Source organism: Stegodyphus dumicola, chromosome 9, assembly GCF_044657685.1.
Source record: "Stegodyphus dumicola isolate Sdum_Otavi_A_Nest chromosome 9, ASM4465768v1".
In the NCBI taxonomy this organism is placed as follows: domain Eukaryota; kingdom Metazoa; phylum Arthropoda; class Arachnida; order Araneae; family Eresidae; genus Stegodyphus; species Stegodyphus dumicola.
Window position 1 is genome coordinate 14,500,982 of NC_140776.1, and position 15,690 is coordinate 14,516,671.

Genomic DNA, 15,690 nt, shown 5'->3' on the forward strand with positions numbered 1-15,690 from the left:
TAGAATTTCCGATACACAGTTCCGCACGCTGGAGATAAAAATGTTTTTTATGTACAACGTTGCCTTTGCTCGCTTTCAAATCCTCAAGTTTGTTAATCAAAAATTCGTTAAAGTTTTACAGAATAGGAAATCGATAATAAAACAAATTCCTAATTTCAAATTTGGTATTCCACATGCCCATATTCGTAGCAGGATTACGTCATTCAAAATTCGATGATTCTATGTACCATTGTTTTATCACAATGCGAGAAATATACATACATTTATGCAGATATTTCATTATTTAATTTCTTTAAATATAACACAGGGCGATAATACTTTGTGGCAACAGTTTGAAAAGTGATTCGGCGTAAAATCGCAAAACGAAAACAATAGTCCTTCAGGGAGAAAGCCCTTTTTTAGACTAAAAGAAAAACAACATATTTTGGAAGTATTTTTGTGATAGCTATGAGTAACTGCAACTTCATTAAAAATACTAAAAATTACTGTGCAATAAAAATCTGACTTTGTTCTAATTTAAAACATTCATGTAATACATACACATTTTTCAAACAATTTATTATTAAAGCAAAATACATAATGATTTTTGTTTTACTTGGAACCCTTTTCTGTTTCTTAAAATTTTTTTAAATAACTATTTAGCTTGCTTTTTAGAAGAGGCTAATTTCTAGAAACTGCTGCACTCATATTTATCTTTGAAAATGCAGGATCATCAGGACATCAAAAATTTTTATAGTGAATAATGAATTTTCATGTTACTTTTCAAGTATTAAATTACAACCTAAAGTATACATCATCGCACATGTTGAGAAGATGAGGAACTGCTGGCAGGAAGAGAATGGTTAATGGAATATAAAGAATTTTGGAAACTTGTCCATTTGTGCAACAAACTTATCAACAGAATCCTTAGAGGAATTTTTTAATCCAAAAACTTAGTGTATGTTTTTATTAAAGGAAAATACATAATATTTCAGTATTCAGTACATATTTACAACACCTAGGGCATCACTGCTGAAGTTCTACTCTCTCCTAATATCACCCATATAATTAAACATACTTTCAACAATGGATGGGTCCATGGAAGCAAGATAAGAATTAGTTAATCAGTTTTGTCACTAATAGGTTTAGCCCAAATATTTACAATATAACTAACTTTTTGTATAGCCAAGTGACTATTTTCACAGTTCTGATAGCTTCTAAAGAAATTTTTTTTATTGTCTGAAATGACATATGCAAATTATCTGCTATTCATCAAAGAAGTGATTGTTCTCAGAGTTCTGAAGTGATTCATCTGCAATTCATAATACAGTACTAAGTCCGAAATCCAGATTCGTCGGGACTTCGGCAATTCTGGATTTGGGATTTTTCCGGATATTAGATGATCAATTTAAATCTGGGAAGATGGCAAGCAGAAATTATACAATTAAAAATATGAAATCATAATTTATAAAATAAAGAACAATTATGATCTAAAGAGTATCAAAATTTACAAAAAAAAAAAAAAAAAAGCTTAATATTTATCTGTTTACTTTATTAAACATTTCTTTCAATGTAAGTTGTTTAAGTTGCTTCCACGAAAAATTCAAAAAGTTCCTTTTTCTTTTTTCTTATGCCTTACTACTCTACTTTCATATACAGTTGTTTTACTCCTTGCATAATTTTGAGACGGGTATGCCTTTATCCATTTTTTGCAGTAATTCCACTTTATCCATTTTTTGTTTAATGGACATTGAAACATGGTTTTGCTTTGTAGATCCTTTGGCAGCTCCAGAATTGGAAACTCTTTTCGACATAATCAAAAGTTCAAGCTTAGTTTTTATAAAATTGCCGTAATAATAACAGTCTTCAAAAAATAATAAGCTAGATCAAACTAGAAGATTAGGAAGCAGCGCAGTCCGCTACATTAATTGAAATGCCTTAGAATCAGTAAAGATAATTTTAGCCTAGCTTAATAATGCCCGTTATACATTATTGGCTGTGTATCACTAGATTGGAGACAAAAGCCAATTTGTTTCGCTAAATTTTGTCTTGCTCCTATTGCGTACTGAATTAAGCCTGAATTGCATTAGTTTAGTTATTTACTATACCTACGTTTATTTCTTGCACATGCTTAAAACTAATCCGAGTCCTAAATAAATAAACTCCCACATATACTTAACGCTATATCTAGAGGCGGCGTTAAATACAGCCTGGTGCAGTATCTACGATTCCTAAATTCTGCTACAAAGAGCCTTCTTAAGTTGTAAATTTTCACCGCAGATAAACTTTGCATCCCAGTGCTTTAGCATATGAGAAGAAATTTTTGTTGAATTTTTCCTCATCAACATTTCTTACAGCATTTAAAAATCTATATTCATTCGCCAAACATAATGTTAGCATAAAAGATTGCCATACTCTTCTTATTCAATTACTAATATAAAAAAAGTTTAGACATCACTGCACGAGTTATTGCTGAAGCTGTCATATATTGATAAACATGCGATGGATGATGAAAGCATAATATAATAAATAATGACTCACCAGGTCGGCATCAGGGATATAAAATAGGTGAATGTTTCAGTTTCAGATGTATGCCAAGCAGATATACAGCTGCGGAACCAAATTATTAATCTCACAAATTTATGCTTACATGATTGTTTTTCCATAATGACATATTTTATTTATTGCCTAAGTGAAATTAAGAATCGGAATTTTTAAATGAAAACCTCCACATGTTTTATTATGGAAGGAAAAATAAAATGCACATGTGTAAAGCATTAAAAAAAGTGGCTTTAAGGTCTGGATTTTAGATCATTCTGGATAATGGACGTCTGGATTTTGGACTTTGTGCTGTATTCATCAAAGAAGTGACAGTTTCATCATGCAAAACTAGATTCATGCCATTAAATTTCATAAAGACAAAACTCTGTTAGGGTAGCTTTTTTTCATACAATCAACAGATTCTATTTATGTCTTTTCGAACTACATGAACTCTTTCACTCACGCATTAACTTTTCCAAATCTCTAATAATTTTTGCAATCCATACATTAATGAAAAAAATTTATCATGAACATTGATCAACACAATATGCAAAATTTCTCAAACCAGATGTTAAAAAAGCAAAAAATATGGAATTCCAATTGCATTCAGACCACAATCATCCCAACATATCTTAAAACATACCAAAAATACAAAACTACGTACTTTGCAAGTTTTTTGAAATCTGCCCGATTCTCCCGACCAACTTCTATAGCCTTTTCACATTCTTTAACACAAGTTTCAAAATCCTTCTGCTCAAAATATACAGCTAGAAAGAGTAAAACAGGTTCAAATTTATACCACTTACATCAAAAGCACAGTATAACGTAATTTATTCACAATCTAATGTAAAAATACCTGCTTTATTCGTTAAAAATGTCATTTCCGTAGGATCTAGTTCAATTGCTTTATCATATTGCGCTATAGCTTCTTCAAATTTCTTTTGCTTATAAAATTCATTCCCTTTATCTTTTTCTTCAATTGCCTATAATTTAAAAACAAATTTTAAAATAACATACAGCAACAGTAATTTTTCACATATGAAATTCGAAATATAAATTATTAATATCTAGTTTCAAGCAACAGGGTTTGTACACATTTCCACACACACAAATTAAGCACTTTTAAGGACCATTACCTGAGCTTCACTTTTGTAATACCATTCAAGAATAAAATAAATCTCTAAGTGCTACTCATTATTATTAAACATACTTTAATACTTACCTAGCTATAAAAATTAAAAAAAATCAACTTTGTAAAATTTATCAAGTAATTAGCATTAAATTACAAAATTCCTCCAAAATTTATGCTTGTATTATTTATTTTATGTTCTTTTTTAAAAAAATTGCCTTATCATGTACTCACTCAGTCCTGAGATTTATGCAAATTTTATGTCAATCAGCACAGATTAAAATAATTAAAATCATAACCAGCATGATTCATAACAGAAGCTTCGCTGACACGGCTGCTGTTTGCTGAGAGAGAAGGGCACTGATCTGAAAAGATATGAATGCCGAACATTGATTGACAAGATCGGTGAGCATTAAAAGTTAAATATGTTGTCTGTCTGACCAAGTTGCAGCTTTGCGTAGAACTGTTCGAGTTAAAAATCCAGTTAATATATAGTATTTAACATATAAAGCCACCAAAGTACCACAGGTGGTAAGTTGTTTTATATCACGTTATCATTAGCTGTAAAACATAGTTTTATATTAATTTTTACCTTGAAGTGCTGTATCTTACATCTACAATAAGGATTTAAGGAAAGAAGGTAACTCACCTTAACATGTAGGAATAAGAGTTAGCAGTCAGTTACAAATGCTTATAAATGTAGTTAGATATTCTGAATCATTACAGATTTACATTGTAACTATTAATTTTTTATTTCTAAAAAATACCTGTTTAAAATGCACTATTCATATTATAATCTTGAACAATTTACATTTTAAAATGCAAATATTTATGCATATATAATTTATGATATTGATTCTAAAATATTACATTAATTACAAGAAAAAAGTTATAAAATGTGTACGTTTCTTCCAAAAGCATAAAACATTTTATGCATCTTTTTAATTTGCAAATTTTCAAGATATTTTAGCTAATCACATCAATTTTCTTATCTTTAACACCTTTCTTGTTTTAATAAACAAATCAATATTCCCATTATTCTCCACTGAATTAATGAATTCTGCTTAGTAGAACTTTGTTAATAATATTGAATGATGGCAATTGCAGAAATTTGTATCAGCTTTACACTTATATTTTGCAATATTATTTTAAGAACGGCCAATAAAATTGCTCGCATTTTTCAATACAACTCATGTTGTTTTTGTATACAATTATATTTGAGAACACAGGCTCTTCCACCAAGCAAAATCGAAAAACAGCAATGACAAAAGGAACACTTTGCAAATGTATAACATTTTCTTGATGAAATAATAGGAGGAAAGTCATCTGTGTACAATTTCTGAAAAGTACATGAATATTTTACCTTTTTAACAGACATAACTAAAACAAAAGATCATGATTTCTTAAAAGCATGAGGACACCACACTGCTCAGCGACAAGTTGAAAGAAATAACAACCTCAATCTTGCTTTGAGCTCATTGGCTAATATATGCCAGATGATATATACAGTGGCATTCTATGCTCATTGGAGAACTGGAACATGACATTTTCAGACACATGTGCTCTCACTCACAAAGCAGGAGTGCATCATAATTTCTCACTAATGAAACGACTTTGGTTTTCGTTTATATGTAATCTAGAGAAAAAAACAACAGCTTTCAGAAGCTTAAAACCACTTTTTGGGGGGGGTGAAAATAGAAAAGTCTCTCTATAGCTAAGATACACATAAAAATCGTGACAAATTTTAAGAATAAAAGAAAGTCGGGAGAAATATGTTGCAAATCGGGTTGGCAGGAGTATGGTTGGAAATCCACAGAGTTGGCAACTCTGTAAACATGTTAAGAAGACTTCTATAACCTAAAACAACTTTTTCACTGTTCTTGAAATATTTTCCATAAATTCATCACAAATTTTCTATGACACACATTCATTATATCTTTATACCACAAAAGCATCTATCAGTTGGTCACATTTTTCTAGTGTAGATCTACAAATCTTGCTTTCAAATCCTTGTAAGCCTTTCGAGGTGCAAGGTATAAAAATTACCCCTGCCAACTCTGTAAAAGCAATCAGCTAGATTTTTGAATAAAGAATTCAAACCTGAATTTCTAATTAAATTAGGACACACCGATTTAAGCTACAAAATATTTGGTTCAGTGGGTGTTCCTTACTAGGACAATTTATTGTATTTACACAGCAAAAGTTAAGATAAACATACCTGTTTCTTTTCAGGTGATAATTCTATATCCATAGGTTCTTCTTTTGGTTTTGGAGGTTCTGTCTTAGAAGGCTCCATTTCAACATCATCATCATCGTCAGCACCAGCAGCACCGCTCAAGTCGATGCCTAACAAAACGCTCAGCGTTGTCATTACCCTTGGGTCTTTCAACTTTTCACTAAATGAGATTTTAAAGTATTAATGCCAACAAAATCTCCATAGAGAAATAATCCTTTTAAGAAAATGAACTATTTAAAAAATATAAAGAAAGAAAAATAACTTACATCATGCTTTGTGGATTCTGCTGCAAGTCAGATAGTAACTTTAAATAACTTGGATCATTTAAAAACTCTCTAGTGCGATGATCATTTCTTAATTTTTCCATAATGCCTGGTCCAGAAAATGGATTGGGGAAACCTCCATCAAATCGACCTACATAATATAATACAACATATAAGAAATTGCCTTATCTGGCACAAAATTTTCAGCTGAATTGTATGGATTTTGCATGACAATTTCTCGGCCATACACTGCAACCTACAGCAAAACTTGTCAGTAGTCAGCACGCAAACGGCATTTTTATAACTTGCATGCACGTGTAGGGCATGTTTTTTAACCATTAACTGTAATCAATGTAATTTAACTTAAAATTCATGTATATAAAAAACTTAATAATTAAAAATACTTTTTGTAAATTATATACACATTGTTGCATGCATATAAGTTCATAATAGAGAGAATTCACACAGGTCCAATGATGATGGGTTGATAAAATTTATTTTATCAAAAGAAACACTTGAATTCTGGAACTTCCCACAAAAATTCTCCCATAAATCTTCACAGTATCAGAGTACATTCAGTAGTGACACTTTCAACTACTAAGAACATTAAACAAAATGCAATAAAAATCACAGCTTATGAAAAAAGCTAAACCCAATCTAGTTTTCAGAATTCACACTAAGATAACATCAGATGATCTCTCGTACTTTCCGCTTCTCGAAATTACTGGAAAGCAATATAAGGGTTAAATTATGGATATTGATAATGTAGTGATCAATTACATTTATTCAATTACAATACCTATTTCAGTGATATAGGAACAGGACCAAAATGTTGCCAAATGGTCACCAAGTTTGCAACTTTTGGCAATTTCTCACCAAATTTGGCAACAAAATTAGTCGCCAAAGCCATTGTTCAGGTTGGCGATATCACCAAATTACCAATGCTGCATGCTCAAGTTCTGAATAAGATAATTATTATTATAACACAGTTCTTCATTTGACTATATATTTACCTTTTCAACCAGAACTGCTTTAAGTGTTTTCGTACCTAAATTTGGTCGAAATTCAGTCCAATTTTTTTTTATAACAGAATTTTTTTTTTTTTTTTGCAAGCTTTATTTGAATTAGGTGTTATTAAAGCAGAAAGCATTGCAATAGGCAATACCTTGTATTTAATGTACACATTCATATCTTTTAATTTTGCAATTTCTCCCCATGCTATATCAATATGTAAATCTGCAACTTCAATATGTAAATCTTTCAAATTACCTACTTGATACGTAGAAACTCAATTTTCACTTGATTAAGATATTTTTCATCAATAATGTATAAGAAAGTATCCGTCAACATTCTTTTCGACATGTGCAACTGAGAAGTCTTTGTTGCATACATTGCAATGTGCATGATTCACAGAAATTTCAGATGCTTTGATACATGAAAATTCTGTACAAATTTCTAGCTTGATAATTTTTGTGTCTCAGTTTGAGACAGCTTAATTCACACACACACACACACACACACACACACACAAAAAAAAAAAAAAAAAAAAAAAAAAATTGAGCTGAATCACAATACACAAGATACATGTGCTACACCAAGGATGTCAAACTTACCAATTCACTCGGGTTGCAATGAAAATATGTTTTGATTATTTTTTGATTATTTTAGTTTTGTTATAGTCACATATTTCTAGCAATATATTTAGAGCCATTGTCTATCCACTACACCAAGGATGTCAAACTCGCGGCCCACAACAAATATTTTTGCGGCGCGGCCAATATATCAGCAAATACTAATATATAATAATAAAATAACATATCAACAAAGAAAAAAATGAAATGTTTACTGCTAAGTAATTAACGATAATTTATTCAGTGTTGTTAGATTACTCACAGCGAGCTGACACACACATTACTTAAATTACAAATGCATGTGAGTAGCTTGCATTCAGCTACCTTCGGCTTTTGGGGGACACGTGCACTCAGAACTTGTACGCATACCCCGATAGCCAAATGTGGCTGAACTCATGGTCTCAGTTTTCCAATCATAGTTTTGTACGATATATTGGTGCAAGCATGTGCATGCACTTTGCTTTATTATTAATTATTACTTAATTCATATTGTTACGGATTTCATAGTTATTTATTTAGTTAGTTTTTTTTATTTAGAATTGTAATTAGATTTGCTTCATGTTGCCTTAGCAACGCAGACGATTTTCGAAAAGACAGCTGCGTTGGAAGGTAAAAAATAGAACAGTGCATGCATTTAATACCTAATAAATAAATATCTCGTAATTGCTGTCCACAAAAATCCAGATATTTATAGATGTTTCCAGTATATTCGAGAAATTAATTATAAAGCTTTTAAAAGCCGAGAACAAACAACTCATCTCGGTAGTAGCTGTAGTTCTAGCGAACTGTTTGTTTACTTAATGCTGTGATTGATTTGTAGCGATTTCACTGTGAGAGAGAATTAGTTTCTCTGTTTTGAATTGATTTTTGCTAAACGTTTGACATTTTGTGATATTGTTAGAATATTTTTAAAGAAATATTTCAGCATTTTGATTTATCTCTTGTGGAAAGAATAAATGTTTGTTAACTTTTTAACGTTAACCATGTTTATTCCAGCCCTTTGTATTCAGTATGTCTATATAAAACCAAGTGGTAGTAAAATTAAACGAAAAATCGCTGACGAACACAGAATATTCCAAGTAAAATGGGAATTAGAATATTTTTGCTCTGAAATAAAAGATAAAATAATCTGCTTGATATGTAATAATACTATTAATGTACCAAAGTTATATAATATTAAACGTCATTACGAACAACACAATATAACAATATAACAATTACGAAGGATTAATGAGAGAAGAAAAGTTGAAAGAGCTCAAGTTAGGAGTGAAAAAGCAACAGTCCATGTTTAGTAAAGTATTGCCAGAAAGTGAAGCGGCGGTACATGCAAGCTACGTCTTGTCCTAGTTGATAGCTAAACATTCGAAGCCTTTTACTGACGGTGATTTCATCAAGGAATGCCTAATGAAAGCTGGAGAAATTGTTTGTCCTGGAAATGTGAAGGCTTTTCAATCAATTTCATTGTCTCGAAATACAGTTGCAGAAAGAGTTACTGATTTAGCCGTGAATTTAAGTGATCAGATCAAAGCAAAATCATCTAATTTCGAAAGTTTCTCGATTGCCTGTGACGAGAGCATGGACATTAGTGGCAAAGCTCAATTAGCAGTGTTTCTTCGTTCTTGTCACAAGAATTTTAACATTTTTGAGGAATTACTGGAACTTATACCGATGCCTGGTACTACCACAGGAGAAGATATATTTACTTGTGTTTTTGGACTTCTGCAGAAATACAATCTACCTTTGGCAAAATTAAATTCTGTAGCTACAGATGGCGCTCCATCAATGACCGGGAAAAACAACGGCTTTGTAGCATTACTAAGAAAAAAACTTAGTGAAATTCACGGTTCAAACATTCATCATATGCATTATATTATACATCAAGAAGTTCTATGGACGAAAGTAATAAATATGGAGAATGTTTTGTCATATATAAAAAAAATTATAAATTTTATAAGATCTCGAGGTTTAAATCAGCGTCAATTCACTGCTTTCTTAAGTGAGTTAGATAGTGAATATTCGGGTTTGTCCTACTATACTGAGGTACGTTGGTTATCTTGCTCCAAGATTCTCAAACAATTCTGGGATTTGAAAGAAGAAATGTGTCAGTTTTTAAAAACGAAAAATCAAGACGTAAGTTTGTTTTACGATTCAATATGGATACAAGATTTATTTTTCTTGGTTGATATAACCAAACACTTAACCGATTTAAATTTATCATTACAAGGAAAAGATCATATCATTACGAACATGTTTGACATAATTAAAGCATTCAAATGTCAACTAGTTCTTTGGGAAAAACAACTTAAAAATGAAGATTTGACGCACTTCCCGGCGTGCAGCATGAACAAATCAAGTTTAGATGATACTTGTTCGTATCAAAAATACGCAGAAAAAATTGCAAATTTAACAACTGAACTTGAAACGAGGTTTAATGATTTTAGTTCCCTCGAAGACAATTTTTTTCCCCCCTTCGATTTTCTCAATAAGTATTGACTCAGTACCCAGCCATATGCAAATGGAGGTGATCGAGATTCAATGCAACTCAAATTTGAAAGCAAAATTCATTGAAGTGAGTGTGCCTGAATTTTACAAATATTTACAAGCCAGGTTTGAAAATATTCGAAAATTCGCATATGAAATTATTTCCATGTTTGGTAGCACTTATCGGTGCGAGCAGTTATTTTCAGTCATGAAAGGTAATAAGTCTCCTATTAGAAACCGTATTAATGATGCTCACCTTGGGTCAGCATTGAAAGTTATCACTGCAAACAAAATTTCTCCCGAAATAGGAAAGATAATAGCAGAGAAGAGATGTCAAGTATCAGGACGTAAACATTACATTTTTCTTGTTCTTTTCTATATAAATATATATATATGTTTATTATTGTATTATTCGAAATAAATCTACGTTTCTATGAATATTGATTTTTTTTTTTTTTTTTTTGCGGCCCGCCTAAAGTTAAACCTTATTTGTTTGGCCCAAGTGTACCTATGAGTTTGACATCCCTGTGCTACACACTCACCATAACCTAAATGAATGAAGTTAAAAGCAGGATAAACAAGCCCTTCACTGCAGGGAATTATGTAAACGAGATTATCAGTTAAAGTTTATTATCTACAGCTGGCTACTCTTCGTAGTCAGTAACGTACTCAACACGTGAATACTTGATGTTGTAAGTATTCAGCCCATCCTCGGACGAATTAGCTGGTTCTGTTTTGCATACTAATCTTCTACCCTCATTTTTGTAAAATCCTAGTTTTTTCTATATTTTCCACACCTTCCTTCCCTCCCTCCTTCTTTCTTCCTTTTTCAGAAATTTTTTAAAAAAGTATGGAGAATCTGCTGTACTCTATGCATACAGCCTTCAAAATACAGCCTGTTCAAAAATACAGCCTGTATACTGCCTTCAAAATGTAATTCCCACATTCAAACATTATAGGAATTTATTCTTTTATACAATTTTAAGCAAGCTTATTATTAAACTGCATCAGTAAAAATTTCTACTATCAAAAAATTGTCATGAAATAAAATTTTCGTCCACAATTAAAATATTTAAAAGGTGTACATGAATAATTCTTCGGCACTTCTTTTGTTAACACCGAAATGAAAATTCTACATTTGCATGCAAAACTAAGGAATGCTATTTTTAAGAAACAATCTCAAAATTAAATGGAAGTTTAAGGTGACTTACACTATTGTACACTTTCAGCAGAAAGCAGATTTATACTTAGAAATCATGTCGTCAGAGATGATGCCACAATACATATATGATAATGCAAATTAGAAATTCTTTCCAGATTTCTTAACTGTAAGCATAAGCATTAAAGACACATAGCGAGTTTCATTCCGAACTGTAGGCAATGATATGGCCACTAGGAAATATTTAATGAGCTCACAAACTCTAATAATTACAAATTTGAAAATAAAGCTTCGAGAATATTGTTCATTTTAAGTTCATTTTACCCTTAACACATTATAAATAACTTTCACGATATCACTGATATTCGCAATGACAACTTCATAAAGATGAGTTGTTTACTCATTAGCTAGTGCATACAAGTTCAATATATATTATAATATGTATGTATGTAATAATTAATGCCCAAAAGCATTAGTGAAACAATAGATATGGCAATGGTCTGGTAAGTTCACATGCTCTCTTCTGGAAAGATACTAAGCCACAGGCACATAATGCAGATAATGGACGCTGCTGTTGCAACTGGGAAATACTAATTAAAGAACTGAAAAGTATTTGCTACTTCCATGAAAATACATTAAAAATTACATTTATTGTAAATGCAGGCAAAAAGCAAATAACAGAAAATGCTTTATATGTGAATGTACTCAAATTCTCTTCAATAAAGGAAAACAACTTCAGTTACACTAACGAAACAACTGAATACTTAAAAAAAAAAAAAAAAAAAAAAAAAAAAAAAAATTTCCCCCTTACAGTTAATGAAAAATTTTATTTAAGGAGGGAAAGGGAAATTTTCAATAGATAAGTAATTCCTGCTATTTATTTAAAACTATATTATTACTACAAACAGCAACATTTAATTGTATCATTAATTATCACCAATAAATTACCTCCTGACATCTGAGATTGAACTTCTTTGATACCTTCTTTTAACTGTAGGTTATTTGGGTCATACTTTAAACCCTCTTTGTATGCATTTAAAGCATCATCATATCGCTTCAAATATGCAAGGGCAGCACCTTTCCTAGAATAACCCTAAAAAAAAAAACTAGGAATTATTAAATACCATAAAATATCATTTTAGCATAACATATTTTAAAAAGCAATAAATTAGACTAAATTTTTTTTAAAAAATCAAGTGGAAAAGAAGCAATTACATCTAAAACAGTTACTAAAGTACATTTAAATTCCTTTAAGAAAGGTAAGAATGACTGATATCGGTTTTTGTTACACTGTCCAAAACTATGCAAAATTTAAGAAACAAATTCAAACACTTCTGCATAACTTACTACTATTGTAAATTTTACCTGAACAGTACTTCTGGTTCTTAATGGATTCCTGGAAAAATACTGCAGTGAAAATGTAGGCGCCAGATCTAGCAAACGCGCCCATTTAACAGCGTGCGAAATCTAGCGTGCGTGCTGATTTCAGATTGCGTAAGTTTATATACTTCCATCTGATTTCAGATTGCATTACGTTTGTATACTTCTATATTTCTTAAACGCCATTGAAATACTAGTTTAATTTTTAAATCCTTTTTTGATATCCTATGGATTTAACAATTTGGGAATTGCCCATGATGAAAAGTCTGTGAGAGAATTTTGGGTAAAGTGCAGAATCACCCACTGCTTGACGCGTTTTTAACTGAATGGATGCCTTTTAACTGGCTGAAGTAAAAGAAAATTGACAAAAATCCAATTATTTTTACCCTTGTAAAAAGCGGCAAACAAATAAGTGGGTGATTCTGCACTTTCCCAAGAATGTTTTCAAAGAAAAGGCATCATTCCTTATAGAAAATTACGTTTGAACAACCAACAAGATGACATGCTTTAGCAATAACTCGGTAGCGAAATAGCGATGCAGGCAATCCATTCAGTTAGCAATTTTTATAAACTAAATTATAATAATGATCTGAATAGTATTTACTCTTATGCTTCCATTCAGTCATGTTTAGTCTTTTATATATAAATTATAATAATAAAAAAGTATTATATGAAATTAACTTTTCATCTAAATTAAAACATCAATCTTAGATAGTTATTTACTATTATAATTCCTTTCTTGCGTTAGGATTGGCACAATTATTTTTGGCAGCACTGGCATCAACAAAAGTTTGGCGATTTTTTACGGCCCTCAAAACCAAATAGTACCAAAATTTGTGCTCTAAAATCATAAAAACTATCATTTTATTTGTTACCAAACTGAATATAAAAAGCCTACATTTAAAATTATATACAAATTTAAAAAGAACAAAAAAGTGCATTTTGGATGAGGATGCATTTCATAGGCTTCAATTACAAAAACATGTTGATTTGTAAAGTGCTGGTAAACATAGAAGTTGGAAGAGATATTATTAATCATTTCAGCATACGTTCAAACAAGCAGATCACTCTTTATTTAGTTAGATAATAAAGATATACAAATTACAGTCATAGTATATAAAAAAACTAAATCACTTTTAATTTCCAAAATTAAATCACTTTTTCACATTACATCACCATGATTTAACCATTTTCAAAGTTACATATTGTGGCTTTTATCCATGCCTGTAACTTTGAAAACAATTTCAGGCAGTCCTAAATATTAATGAATTTTTCTAAATGCAAAGAACAAACTTGTATCCTTCTTTGCAAAAATTAAGAACCTTCTTTGCAAAAATTAAACCAACTTACCAACTTGGTGACAATGTATATGTGTTAAGAGTACTATAACAGCATAACAAGTCTCTCGTTTAACCGTTTGAGTCCAGCGTGCGCTTCACTTGTTGTAAGCCAAAAATATGGTGCAGCTCGACAGCGCTTCTCTTGTTCTGTATCGAGAATATGAAAATGCTGCTGTTGGTTAGTATACTTGAAAAAAAAATTATTGAAATATTCAATTGGTTTCACATCAGGAGGAGGGGCATGCTTTGGTCCAGGTATTTCAGAAAAAGTATTCGATTCATTCAAAAAAATTGTATCCACGGGTAAAAACTCATCAATAATATCGTCATCGAGGTACTTGCAGTTACTTCATCATCATCACTGCTATCACTAATAACTCGTAATCTCTTAGAACGAATGATGATGTCACTTCCACTATCACTTTCAAGGTCATTATTATCACTTTCAAATGAATCAGAACTTGACATGGGTTATTTCGTAATTATCAGTATAACACTTGGTAAAAAAATGAAAACAATTTCCAATTCCTATAAAACAACTCCTACTGATATCACTACAACTGCTCTCAATAATTGCATAAAGTATACTAACCAACAGCAGTATCATCGCATTCTCAATACAAAACAAGAGAAGCGCTATCGCGCTGCGTCGTATTTTTGGCATACGACGCCGGACTCAAACAGTTAATAAATTTTCCAGGGGGAAAATTAAATTCTAAAATATTCTAGTTACAGTACAACTCTAAATATCCCAACTCTGACTATCTGAATTGCTTTCAGAATCAACAACAGTTGAAGAAGAGAAGGAAAAGGAAAAAGAAGCTCAAGAAAAAGAAAGGGAAGAGACTAAAGAAGATAAGGATGACTTATCACTTTTAGAATAAAGAAACATTCTTTTGAAAATTCCTGGATGTTTAGAAGTTAGTGCTGAGGATATAGCAGAATGGATGGCGTGTGATTCATCACACTCTGAGTTTCAAATTCTAAATGATGATGAACAGTTAACAGCTTTTTTAGGTGTAGTCCTGAACATGGGTACTATACTAATTCCTAGCATGAAATATTATTGGACTAAGGATTATATTGGAAACATACCATTTTTTAGAGATATGTTTCGGAAGCAAAGATTTTTCCAAATATTTTGGATGTTACATCTGAATGAAAATGTTTCCACAAATAGAAAAATGTATCAACGAGGATCCAAAAAGTGAGCAACTTTCTGGATTATATTGGTGAAAATTCCAAGCGTATTTTAAACCGGATAGAGAAATATCCATCAATGAGTTTGTTGTGAAATTCAAGGGCAAAATAAGCTTTATTACATATAATCCTAAAAAGCCCACCAAATGGGGAATCCGGATTTATGTATTGTCAGATGCACATACAGGATACATATATACTATGCTTCCCTACTATGGAAGAGTTACAGACATTCTCATTCGTCCAGACCTACCTGTCAGTTCAAGGATCATCTTGCAATTGTATCACACGCTGTTGACCGCAAATCCTGGGGCAAAGGGATATCACATCTTTACGAACAGATATTTTACA

At 31.3% G+C, this 15,690-nt stretch overlaps 1 protein-coding gene across 1 annotated transcript in view; it reads right to left on the reverse strand.

Annotated features, from left to right (window-relative positions):
- The window catches only part of Stip1 (Stress-induced phosphoprotein 1), a 49,393-nt gene that overhangs the window by 19,544 nt on the left and 14,159 nt on the right, over positions 1 to 15,690 (reverse strand). The window contains exons 3-7 of the mRNA XM_035356240.2: positions 12,368 to 12,512; positions 6,152 to 6,299; positions 5,868 to 6,045; positions 3,377 to 3,503; positions 3,185 to 3,287 (exon numbers count right to left, since the gene is read on the reverse strand). Of these exons, the coding sequence (XP_035212131.1) occupies positions 3,185 to 3,287; positions 3,377 to 3,503; positions 5,868 to 6,045; positions 6,152 to 6,299; positions 12,368 to 12,512 (701 nt within the window). The remainder of the gene's footprint in view (positions 1 to 3,184; positions 3,288 to 3,376; positions 3,504 to 5,867; positions 6,046 to 6,151; positions 6,300 to 12,367; positions 12,513 to 15,690) is intronic.